This window comes from Tauraco erythrolophus, chromosome 8 (genome assembly GCF_009769465.1).
Source record: "Tauraco erythrolophus isolate bTauEry1 chromosome 8, bTauEry1.pri, whole genome shotgun sequence".
Lineage (NCBI taxonomy): Eukaryota > Metazoa > Chordata > Aves > Musophagiformes > Musophagidae > Tauraco > Tauraco erythrolophus.
Genome location: NC_141472.1, coordinates 15,604,314 through 15,617,316, shown reverse-complemented (window position 1 = coordinate 15,617,316; position 13,003 = coordinate 15,604,314). Strand labels below are relative to the sequence as shown.

Here is a 13,003-nt window from a genome sequence, read left to right as displayed (position 1 = left end):
CAAAGTAAACATAGCTTGTGAGTACAACAATGTGTCACTGAGATAGAAGGCTGCCTTTTTATGTGCTTTATTATGTTTTTCCTCCACAGGCGTGGACCTGCAGAGCCACTGGAATATTTAACAGGGCCACGAGTACTATACAAAGAGAGAGATCTTCCCTACTACCAAGGAGGACAGCCTGTTGTCCACCCATCTAAGGGGAACTACATCCGTGCGCCAGACACAAGAGTGGCAGAATTGAGGTACCCCCAGTACTACCCAGCCCAGCCCGTCGCAAACCAGCATAAAGGACCCCTCCGGCAGGACGTGCCACCTTCCCCTCCTCAGTCTCACCGAGCACCAGCTTATAATGAAATTGTCCGACACCGAGGGACCAGTCCAGACCAGTACCAGTACAGGCAACAGGACCCCAGGCAGAAGAACCCCATGACTGCGGCTGTATAGCCACATGCTGGAGTTCCCAGCACAGCCCGGGAGGAATCCCGTCAGACATCATCCTTGTAGAGTTGTTCCCAAGCGTAGCTGCCTGTAAGAGTGGCACATGAGACCTCGAGTCGTTCTTACTGAGCTGGGCTCAGCGTAGGTGCTTTCGAACAGGCGAACTAAAGCCACGTGAGGTACGATGTGTTTTGAGTACGTGAGGTAACAGACAGTTGAGTATTTTTAATTCCTTTTAAAAATAGAAAGTGGCTGCTGGAAATGAAGCGCAACACTTAATACACCTCAGGGCTATTTACTGAATCCAGTTACACCTGTACAGTACGTAGCTGTCTGTATAAGGGCAGTGGTGTCACCAGAGTTTACTTAAGAGTGCTGTTGTAGAGCCTTTAAGCGAGAACACAGCACGCAGTACGGACTTCGTGCAAAGCCAGGGATCTTGTGTAATCCAGCCTGTGAGCATCAGTCGACAAGGGACTGCTGCGGAGGTAGCGGCCGCATTTCGGGCACATTCAGACCAGCAACTCTTTACTTTAAAGATGCTGCAATTCCAGATTTGTAATCTGACCTCTGTCTTCCTCTTTCTGTTTGGTGGTGGCAGCGTTTATCTTTTAGCCTTCGTTTTTTGCAGTTTGTGTAGCGAGATTCTCCTCTTACTGCACCTGCAGCGTTTGGAGTAATGCAAAGAGCTTTATCCGCCATGCCGTGGCGGCTGGCAGAGGACGAGGACGAGGCAGCCAGCCACCCGAGAAGTGTGTGTCTGTAGGTGTGTGCGTGTGTGCTTGGGAGCGTTTCTCGGTTATTCAGTGTGCACTCTTTAATGTAAATGCTGGAGACGGGATCCTCAGCTGCTGTCAGTAAGTGTCACTCTTGGGGTTTCAGTGGAGCTGGCGTGTGAGAAGTGGCTGAGGAGGTGACTGCGGGCACGGACTCCATAACTCATGTTACTGTACCAGGTGCTGCCGTGGCTCTGGCAGGGCAGCCCCTTCCCGGCACGCTCTGGCCGAGGTCACAGCGAAGTGCCTGCCAGCGGCGTGCTGCCCTGGCCAGCCTGCCACTGCCCGAAGGCACCTGTTGGTGCGGGACACACCTCGCTCCCCAAAAGGGAAGCTCAGCCTTGGGCAGCGCCAGGCTGGTGCCAAGTGCCAAACTACTCGAGTTCCTGCAGCCGGGGGCCATGAGACCAGCGGGGAAAGGGGCATTTTGCAGTGAGGGGTGAGGGAGAAGACAAGAAAAGCAACAGGAAGGACTTCGAGACCCTGGGGCCCAGGAGGAAGAGAAGAGAGTAGCTATTGATAGCGAGTTATTTTCAGCAGTGCGTAGGAAGAGCGAAGGTGTGGGTGGGGAGAGGGGCCAGCAGCGCAGCAGAGCACAGGGGACAGGGCAGCAGGGTACCTGCCGGCTCGTGGCCTCGTGCAGCCGGAGCTTGCTCTGCAGCAGCCAGCCTGGGAGGAGGGCAGAAATGCACGTCCTCAGCCCCAGGGACCTGTGGTACCCGGCCCAACAGGGCTGCGGCTGCTCAGAGGTTTGTCTCAAGGATTTTGCAACAGGGAAACCATAAGGTCTTGCCACCTAGAAATACATTTTCTGAAGTTTCCAAGTGTCCTTAATTCCTCGACTTCTGCCTTTTGGGAGCATTATTAAAGCGTTTGGGCTCCTCTCCTCATCAGGGACAGACTGTGACCTGGCCAAGGATTAAGCACAAGGATTTCTTTGATGTCTTTTTGACACCTTTGGTATGCAACAGATTAAATCACATAGGTCACTTTCCAGGTATTAAATATCACCGGGAAGGTCCGTCCTGCTAGGAGCATGTGTCCCTTTGCTAGATATCCCTGGGAAAAGGGCTTGTTAGAGTAAGAGGTCCATAAGGCACTGGGCAGAGTGGGTCTGTGCACTGCTGCTTTCCAGGGGCCACCACCAGTAGGTAATGGCCCTAATGAGAAGCAGCATTTAATCCCAGCCAACATTTCTTCTGTGCTGCTAATGCTGATGAGAGACTGGCGTAACCCTGGGGCACAGGGAGCGCTGGTAGCTGCCCACCTGGCAGGCAGGCTCTAGCATTTGCATTCACACTGATCTCTACCCACCAGCCAGGCTGGGAAGCAGGGGAGAGGAGATGGCTTTGGGGTGGTGGGGGAACATCTCCATAATTCAGTTACAGGGCAGGGCTGGACTCCCTGGGGCAGGGGCAGGCGCAGCTCTAAATCCAGTCAGAAGCAGGCATTGGTGGGAGGGAGAGAGGGAGAGGAATGCAACCGATTATGAAGCAAGTGTGTTTGATTCTTGTTCCATTTCTTTCTGCCCTCTTCCCTAGTAATGTAGGAGGGAAAAACCTCTGGAGGAAGGGTTGGATGTAAAGCTGGATGTCTCTTGGTACCCTCCATAAATAAGGTGCATTCCCCAAGGAAACTCTGCCTGCTGTGTACAGCACGTACTTGTACTTCTCTCAGAGAGTTTTAGATGCTGTAGGATACTCAGCCAGGACTTGGCAGCCACAGGGTAGCCGCTGGTGTTATGAAGGCCCACTGAAAGTGAAGCAAAAACAAATTAAAATACTTTCCTTTCCCTCCTTGAAATATAACCCCTGATACATTTGATCCAGCTGTAAAGAAACTAATATGTTTGCGACAGTGGCTTTATCAAGCCAGGCCACAATTAAGAACAGCTCTGAATATAAGCTACTGCCTTTATAAATCACTCTCAACTAACCCTTCGAATGGCATCGCAGCACAGTGAACAGAACTTATTTACAGTATTTCAAGAGCCAGGGCCAAATAAAATCTGGATGGAAACAGCTCCTGGGTTATTTATAGTCTTTGAAGGACCTGCACAATTGTCTCCCCGTAACCTGAATTCTCTCCCTAACAGCTCCCCTTGACGGCATTGGCTCCACTCAGTTGAGGTGGACAGATCAAACGAACACTTTCTGAGCTGTTAATCTTACCCAACAGGTTATTAAATGATGCTTCTGCTGTTAGATCAGTTATAGAGCTGCTTCCAAAAAAAAAAAAAAAGTGCTACAAGATAATATATGGATGCATCCTACAGGTGAGGAGCTAAGGAAGAAGAACAGTCTGACCTAGCTGGGGAGCAAGACCAAAAAGTATTAGAGAGCACCTCATCAATCTCTGGTGCCATTGTTCTGGGAGAAAATTGCGATTTGCTGGTTTAATATCTGGTAGAGGTACGGTATTTTCAAAAGTATAATGTGTAACTACAGTATATATAGTCAGCTTCTCTGCAGTGTAAAATGTATGATTTTAGCACCATATTGTGGAAAAATATGTACCGTGCAGAATTCACGAGGTGCTACAACTGACGGTTGAAAATACACATTTGCAAAATCCAAAAGAGCCGTTAAGTAACAAGTTGTTCTTTTCCCCATATGTCCATATGTTTGGGAAAATTATGAGTCTGAAACGCTCTTGACACGTAATTGCCTCACACTCCCTCATCCAAAATGTGCCAGTCCAGCAGCAGAGTTACTGACGTAGCGGGTGCGAAGGGAGAGCTTTGGGTTTGCCGCAGGAGCGGCGTGCCACGAGCGTGCGTGTGAACGGGAGTCAGGACGAGGGGGAGAGCGGCCCGCCCCTGTGCGGAGCTGGAAGCTTTGATTTCCTGAGCTGGTGGCGTGCAGCCCGCGTTCCTGGCTCTGGCGCGGGGCCAGCCGGGCCCAGCAGTTGAAAGATTAAGAGATAGAAAAGGAGCCTGTGGATTTTCTGAGTGACCACCCACTAGTGAGCCGTGATCTCGGCCTGCGAGCAGACGTTACCACTGTGATATATTATGATGCAGAAGTCTCTAGGCACCCCTCGAATGCATGAAGAAATATCCATTGCCCTTTGTGGGGAAAAAAAGGGGAACTAAGCATTTAAAAAAAAAAAAAAAGGCTCCTGCCTTGAAAAAGTGCATGCAGCCCTGAATTCCAATTCACTCCAGCTTCCTGATCTACAAATAGCTTCACATGCTGCCTAATTTTTTTACGGATGAATTGTGCTACCTCCTCCTCTCCCAGCCATCACAGATTTGTTTATCAGAGAGTTAGTGCTGCGAGTGAATCCTACCAACTGCTTTGCCAGGGCCGCATCCTGACACTCGGCTCTGAGCAGCGGCTGCTTTGCACCTCGAAAGGCCCTACACCTGTGCTCTCCGCCACAGTTGTTCTGCAGAGTCTCTAAGCCTGACGGGCAAAATCGGAAGCGCTATTCACTATCTCTGCATAGGAAAGACGGCTTTACAAGACACTGTTCTGTTATTGTGGGGGAGACAGAGGTGTTTGTGATCCTGACAATACCCATGTGTTTCAGTGAAACTGATTTTAAAATCACCTGTGTTTGTTTTGGGGGAGAAATTCAGCACACAACACAGAGGTTTTTTCTAGTACCACATCAGAGATTTTGATCTTTTGTTACATATGGCTATATAAATTTTACCTGTTTTATTTTGCATTAAAATAAATGCTTTAAGACTATATATGATTATGTATTTATATGCTGAGTCTTTCTCTTCTTCATATCTACAAAGTCATCCTCACCTCTGGATGCAATTTGATATTAGGAAATCATGCTTGATCAGGCGGGATCAGAATCCGTAAGGTGACTTTTTGGAAAAAACAAACAAACAAACTGCGACAGCCATGCACTGCCTCGTAGAAAAAAAAAAAAAAAATCCATCACGAGCTTAACTGGATTCCCTCTCAAATCTGCATCGTCTTCAGTTGTAGAGCCAGAATGGTGATTTCATGGCTCTGATTGAAAGGAGAAGCGAGAGAGAAGTACCCCATCATGTCGGCGAATTTCAACTTGGGCAACTGCGTGTTCGTTGCTGAAGTTCCCCAGACGGTTTCATCTTGACATCGAGCTCTTCTCTTGCTGTCGGTAACAACCAAGCCGTTCTGCGGCCGTGTAGCAGGTACAAGGTCCAACCAGCTGAGGCTGTATTTCAGCGAGACGGCTGCAGCACTATCTTGCCAGAGATTTAGGACTCCTTGAAAGTTTTACACGGGTACTTAACTTGAGGTACGTGGGGCATTTCGCTGAAGCTGATGGCACTACTTTTCATACTCCAGATTATTCGCAAGCATAAATCTTCGTAGGTTCAGAGCTATGGGTTGCAGAGCACACAAAGATTCAGGCAAGAGTGTTGTGTTAGATGAAGTAGTTTTCAAAATAGCAGATATTTAAGTGAAAAGTCACTAGAACGGGGAGAAGGAAGAATGTAGCCTTTCCGAGATGAAAATTTTGGTTTACTACCAAAAAAAAAAGAAAGAAAAAAACTGAAGGGTAGGAAAGTGCAGAAGGTTTACAACATAAGATACAGCAGAAATTGCAGTAATGGTTCGGTTAAAATAAATGTGTACTGCACTCCAAAACATTTTGAATGCAGATCTTGGTATTTGTGGCCAAGTTCATGGGTGAGTCTGAGTCAATTTTAGCATGTATTAAATTATAATGCATGTAGATACCAATTTTAAAAGTTATCAGGTCATAACTTGCACTCGTAGCAAAAAAATGGACAAATAAAACACTGATACCTCAGTTTCTCCTGCTGAAGTTGTACAGAGAGTGGCAAAAGACAAACTAGGAGCATATTGAAAGTTGGAAATTTGGTGACCACAGTTTGAGAAGGTGCTCCTTCTGCCTTGGCCGTAGTCTCTCGTGGCTTCCCCACAGCAGCATTCTCTTCCCTGGGACCTGGGCTCAAGTTAAGACCTGTTTTGTGGTCACTCCCATGTCTGCGTAAAGACGTGTGTGGAGCCATTGGAAGAAGTGTGTTGGTTGTAATGAACCAGACTGCACCCCCACAAGAGACCCGTGTTCTGCTGTGAGCAGCGTGGGCTGCAGTGCCTTTGCCTGCAGCGGGTCTTGGCGCTGGGTTACTCCCACCAGCAGAAGCACAGTGACCACCTGCAGTGGGACAGCAGTGGAGTGCTGCCCAGGGCCAGAACGTGGCAGCAGCTCAGAAGTGAGGCCCGTGGCAGCTGGGCAACTTTGGAGGCTTTCAGGAAGCAAAATACCTTTTCAAGATCGGAGCGGAGCTGGGCTGCTCCTGCAGCCTCCTGGAAGGCATTTGGGGCTTTTAATAATCCCCAGAGGCCCCTGGCTCAAAGGCTGCGGAGGCCTCCGGAGGAGGTTGCTCAGGCTCCCTGCACTTGGTGCACTCGTCCCTGCAGAACGGTGTGCGGGCACTGAGGCACAGCTTGGGAAAGTGTGGAAACGTGAGACTGAGAAGGAATCCCACTTGCCAAGCATGGGGGCTGCTCTGGGGAGGACAGCTCTGCCAGTGACTTTCCCAATGGGCTGGAAGGGAGTGCCTGATACAGGCAACCAGAGAGACAGGATTGCTCTGGGAGATGGGAAGGAGAGGTGGGGAGAGGAGAGTGGGAAATGACAGTGGGAGGCAAGAGGAGCAAGGGAAAAGGGCTGAGAAATTAGAATAGGTTGGGAAGGAGGAGACAAGGAGAGGAGGGTCAGACCTGAGCTGGAAATAGGTGGTGAAGAGAAGAGAGGGTTGTCCCCCATCCGTGAAGTTCACATGCCAACAAGGAAGGCGGCGCTTTCTGATAAGCTGACCACAGCTCTCCAATTTCCATCTTGCATCCCAGGCTTGTGACACCTCTCACTGAGCCCAGAAAGGCAGGATCTCTTTGCAGCACAAAGCTGCCCATGCCTGAGGGTGGAAGCAGAAGGGCAAGTAGGAATTGTAAGGAAGCCCGTCAACCAGCATGGGGAGAGACAGACATCCCTCACTGATCACCACCCCCTTAGGTCACATCTTGCCACCTAAATCTCCAGCATGCTCCACGCATGCCTCCCTTCACCTCCCTGGGTACCTCTGACACTGCAAAGTCCCCTTCCCTCCTAACTGTCCTTTCATCCCTGATTCCCCCAGTCTCTGAAGTCCCCAAAGCCATGCTGACCTTCAAATACAACTTTCGCCTTCAGTGCCGAGAAGCCTTGAGCCATCTGTGAGCATAGGTAACCAACACCAAGAGTTTTACTGGCACCTGAAAGCGATACGGAGTCAAAGCACGCGGCCCCAGGGCCGGCGTTCCCACGCAGCGCAGGCTGGGGCTGCGTCACCCGTTACAGACGGGGACAAGTCGCTGTCGCTTTTGAGTCAGTTGCTTCGTGGGTATAGATTGCAAGAGAGACAAAGATTTTTATCTCCGCCGTCTTTTTCTTGCCTAGAACAAGCCTTTGACGTGTGCAAAAGCTGTTTTATTGCTGGCCTGGCACAAAAACCCTAAACTGGTTTCAGGGGCCAAAAAGGTGATTATAGTCTTTAAAACAGAATTAAATCTCAAACCATTCCCAAATATGCCTGACAAGCTAACCCAAGCCAGACGAGTTGGCTGTGCTCACAGCAAAAAAACTCAGTGCAGAGGAAACAGCCCTGCTTTGCTTTTCCAGAAGAATATCTGCATTTGAAAGAAAATAATTTATTGGGAAATATGTACAGTAGAGTAAAATTGCAAAATAAAGACATTCAGTGAGGATTCTATATAAAACCGTGCCCTTTGCCTCCGGCAGGTAATGAATAAAAATGATATAAAGAAGCAATGAACATTCAATGTTTTATATTTAAAACACATTTTGTGAGGAAAACAATGTGGCATAGAAACAGGACTGAAAGGTTCTCCAAGATAATGCCAGAAGCTGCAAGATGTTAGCATTGTCGTGTAAGTTTCAAGGTGTAGGTTTTTAATTTTCTCTTATGAATCACAGAAGCAGTCGTGAAAGCTGTCATTAAAATTCATTACAAGAAAAGTAAACTTACATTAAAACCTACCCCATTCTTTTCTGAGTTCTGTACTGGTTAGGAAGCACTGTCTGCTGCTCTGCCGAACCCTTACCTACGCAATGAGATTTAATTTCTAGGCTGTTAAGTTGGAGTTTTCATACTTCACATCCTTCAATTTAGAATATATATATAAAAAAAAAAAGAAAAAATTGCACCCTCGATTTTCAAACCAGCAAGTTACGATTTTAAGAGGCTTCATCTGTAATTTTTCTAGAAATGAAAAGAGAATAAAAAATAGAGCATACACAAAGAAACTAGTTTATAAGTAAATAAAAGTAAATAAAGCATTCTTCTCCTCCTCCTTCCCTCCCTTTCCCTTCCTCCTTCCTAGGTATATATATGCCCAAATATACATGCAAATATGCTTAGGTATTGCTGCTTTTGATCTAAAAGCCAGTTTACTTTTCAACTTATTTCTAGCCAGCCCCGCTCTCCGAAGCAGAGTCAGTAGTTAGAGCGATGTGAGACAAGTGGTAAAAACAGTGACCTCCTCGGTCGGGAGTGGATGGATGTAGAGAACAAGCAGGACCGAGCCACACACAGCAAAGCGAGCAGGAAGTTTTCAGACAGAGCAACATTTCCACGTGCCACGCATTGCTCCGACGCCTGCATCTGTAAGTGACGGTTCGCAGAGGTGGGCCAAGTTTGCACGGAGGTCCCTGCCCCAGCTGTGGACAGGATTTGCTGAGGTGGCCGAGGCTGGTGAGCTGTCCCAGGCTGGCACTGGGGCCGTGGTGCAGCAGCAGGGCGCTTGCCACCTGGCGAGGGTGGGATGGGCAGGTGGCTCGTCTAGGGAGGTCGAAACCAGAGGGTAAGTTAGAGCAATCATGGGGCTGCTCTAAGAGTGTGTTAGCAGCCTGACAGCCTGCTGGTTATTTCAGCAAGCAGAGGAAATCACAGGTGCCCTTAGCATGTCCATTGCCAGTTCTGCATTCAGAGTTGGCCAAATCGATCACAACCAAGTCAGTTAGGGGAGCGTTAGGTGTGAGAAGGGTGTTTCTGGGTATGTTCACAGAGGCATGTGCACACGTCCCCTTTATCACGGAGCGTGTCTTTCCTTGCTTCCCTCCTTCCTTGTTCCTCTCGTCCCTCCCTTGGAAGTAAGCCCTCCAGGCCAGTCATTTTGCTTTAGATATAAGAAAAGGACAGTGAGGCCTCAGCCCAGTGTGCATTTAACTCAGTCGTGCTGCCAGTCTCCCCCTCCTGCCCCATCCCTCCCCTCCCTTGGTCACACCCCATCCCCCATGTCCTTTCTCCTTCTCCAGTTGTAGGGATTTTTGTTGCTGTGAGAGGACAAAGGTAACTAACTGAGCTGCTATTGAAAAAAAAAGACTGTTTTTTTACTTCGCTGGGCTGTTTTTAACATGGATCATTTTCCAACTCAGTCCCCCCAATTGCTTTGATGGCACAACAGAGTAGATAGAGTGGTGATGGGGAGGAGGCTAGGGGGTGAGGATGGGTTGGAGAGCGGTTAGACTGCCGTTGCTACAAAACAGAAAAGGAGAAGAAAAGCAAGAACGCTAACTCACAGCCAAAACGCAATGTATTTAGGGGCTTGGATTTGAAAAGCCAAGCACCATCTTCTGCAACGGTTACATTCCTCTGCACGTTTACTTCTGGCCAAGTTTCCTGAGAGCAGAGGCAGCATTCACCAAGTTTGAATTCCTGAGGTTCTTGCCTGTGGATTTTCTTCTGTATTTAGCATTAGGAAAAGAGGAGAAATCGTGAGGCTCCACTTAGGCTGTGGCTTTTCCACTTCCTAGGATGAGTTATACGTGGAGGCACCAGGGAGTCCTGGGACCCCGTCCCCCTTGCAGACTGGGGGTAACACGCATCACCCCGATGGTCTGGGGACATGGGGTGCCCAGGGGAGACAGTGTCGTCATGGGCCCAGCTGTGCAGGGCATGCTGAGGTTCCCACCTACTTGGGTTTCCTCAGCTCAGGATGGCTGCTGCCCAAAGACTCCTGCACAAGGGGTACAGGGGACAGCGAAGTGGTGACCAGAGCAGCAGGTCCCGAAGCATGGCCAGAGTGGTCACTGACATGGCAGAGGCTCTATCATGGTGGATTTTCTGTAGAACTTTTTTGTTTTCCTGGCAGGGACTGGCTCAGGGATGCCAGCAAATGATTCAAGTCACCATGCAACGTGGTTTGTATCAGTCACGGATTTGGCCAGCAGCAGTGACATTTGGCCGGTGCTCCCTGGGCCCCGGAGGCGAGAGAGAAGCCCATCTGCCAGCTCAGCTTTGGGTCCTCCCTGGCCCTGCAGACTCTGGGAGAACAATGGGAGCCCTCGGCCCAGCACCACAGGGCTTGGGGCAGTGTTTCAAGGAGAGTCGCTTTTGTTTTGGCTGTTTGGTTACATGTCTCCTCTTGGATGTTTATGCTGAACAAGAGACACTTGTTCTCTCACCGACTTCAAGGAGGTTGAGTCCAGCTGGCTTTGTGCTTTAAGTGTAGAGAGCCAACAACACGCCCATCGGCTGCCCCATCCCGGGAAAGCGGCGCAGTGCTGCCTTGGGCACGCATCCTTGACTCCCTGCTCCCAGGAGCAGAAATGAAAACGTGCTTTGCGAACAGCCTCACCAAAGCAGGGTCCGAGTACTGAGCTCACAGGGCAGCTCACAGGGCCCTCTCCTTTGGGGAATGCTTCGATACGTCATGTACCCAGGATGTTCAGGTTTATCCTCCAGCTGCCAAGTAGCCTTCTTGTCTGCTTTAATTTGCTAAACCGTTTTATTTTTAAGAAATCCTTTATTTATTTTTTTTAAAAAGCCTTCCAATCAGTTCACTCTGCTCCTTTCACCTCTGCCTTGCCCTTCTCCCCACACCTCCTGCAGCCAGAGCCCTGGCTCACACACCGGAACGCCAATCGGTACGAAAACATGAAAGAGGCCCAACAAACGCCGAGCGCAGCCAGGCACATTGCGCGGGTCCCCGCGTGAGGCAGGCAGGTTCCAGACACAGTGATTCAGCTGCAGGCGACCAAATGTGCGGTCCTCTGCCGCATGCGAGACGGCCTGCGTGCCGGGGAGGGTGGTGGGGCTGCAGGAGCCCACACATGGCGGCCCCGCGGCCGCGCTGGCACATCGGGCCAGCGCTGGCTGCTGATGAAGCAGGGCGTGGGCTCAGTTTACTTTTACCCCTGCTGCGAGCCTCCTCAAGCTAAGATGTTTTAAGTTGTCCTTATCCTCGGATTAATAAATGCTGCGCTGTGGGAGTGTAAACACAGGAAAAGAACCGGACAAAAAAAAAAAAGAAACACCCGAAAAAATTCAGGCTGGTGCTGCGCAGTCAGGACATTTCTTTTCCTAACAGGATATGGGATCAGAGGAAAAAAATACACATTATATAACGTTTTTCTGGGGGGCAGGGGGGTCAGTAGACAAATTAAGCTTGTTGTTGGCTGAGCTGAAGAGCCCGTGAAATGGGACAGCTGAGCAGCAGGTCTCTGCAGCACGGCGTGCCCCGAGCTGGGGCTGCGGGCGGGCGGGTGAGGAGGCACCGCAGGGCACGGCTGCGGTGCGTGGCGGCTCTTGGCAGCGAAGGGGCAAGCAGCAGCTGGCAGCTGGGCAGACGAGGGTGAGATGGCTCTGAGCGGGCAGAGCTCCGGACCAGCTTCCTTCAGCCTCAGGAGCAAACCCAAGCAGGATGGGCTGGCATGTCATGCCCCATGGCCACCGTGGATGGACAAGGAGGGTCTCCAGCTTCTCGGCCAGCTTCTGTGGAGGCAGGGGAAGCACCATGGTTGTGGCCATCCTCTCCCTTGTCCGTGCCTCCCACTGACACAGTATCTTCTCCAAACACAAACCTCTTGAGACACGGCCAGTTTTCTGTCCTCACAAAGGTTGATTGCGGAGACAGAAACGCTGATCTGGGTGCGTTTTCACTGCTGCCAGCCAGGGTCTCCTCGGAGGTCCCCCCTTTGCCGGCACAGCGCACATGGGACTGGCCCCCCAGGCGAGTGGCCGCCCGCCCCTGCGCAGCCCCCGGCCCTGACCGCACCAGAGGAGAGGTGGGATCCGGGACGGGGAGAGGTGGGATCCGGGCGAGGAGAGGTGGGATCCGGGCCGCCGGGCTGCAGACAAAGCCAGGAAGCCGCTGCTGGTCAGGCGTTTCAGGGGAGGGCATGATTTCCACAACAATAAACGCATCTGACTATTTGATGAGAGGGAAGAGGAGGTCCCCAGGAGGAGGGCCTCCCACACAAAAGAGGAATAACTCATGTCCCCGCTGGCTGTGAGGGGCCGGAGGATGAGGGCAATGTCCTATTGAGGCTTTGATCAGCCTGGGTCAAGCTCACAGGCTGCTAACATGGCTGAAACCAACGAGGAGAAGGAGGTTCTCACCGCAGCGTCGTGCCTGGCCCCCTCCCAGCCCTCCACTCCTCTTTTCTGCAGCCCTTCACCCACGTTTAGGGAGTGAGACAGGGGCCTTCCCAGACAGGTCCTGCTCCCCCGGTCTCCGCTGGCTCCAGGCATCACAACACATCCTCCTGCTCCTGCCACTTTCTCATCTGCATCTGCTGTGACAAGCTGGGGAAAGAGGCTCCTTGTGTCCCCTTGCCACCCCTTTTGCTATGGTGCAAGTGGAGGGATGCTGACACGCTGGTAGCAGCAGGGAGGCAGGGGAGGGATGGCAGGGCAGAGGGGATCATTTTCCAGTTCCATCTCTCCTGGGCACTTGCATAGTCTGGTCATAGTCACGGGCACTTGGAGCTTTTCCTGTCCCCTGAAGGGCCGAGCTGTCCCCCTTGAC

General features: G+C 50.7%; 1 protein-coding gene across 6 annotated transcripts in view; it reads left to right on the top strand.

The window, feature by feature from the left end:
* The window catches only part of PARD3B (par-3 family cell polarity regulator beta), a 440,643-nt gene extending 440,199 nt beyond the window's left edge, over positions 1-444 (top strand). For all 6 annotated transcript variants that reach the window (XM_086615493.1, XM_086615492.1, XM_086615490.1 and 3 more), the window contains one exon: positions 90-444. In XM_086615493.1, coding sequence (XP_086471619.1) covers positions 90-444 — 355 coding nt within the window. The remainder of the gene's footprint in view (positions 1-89) is intronic.
* The last annotated feature ends 12,559 nt before the right edge of the window (positions 445-13,003 follow it).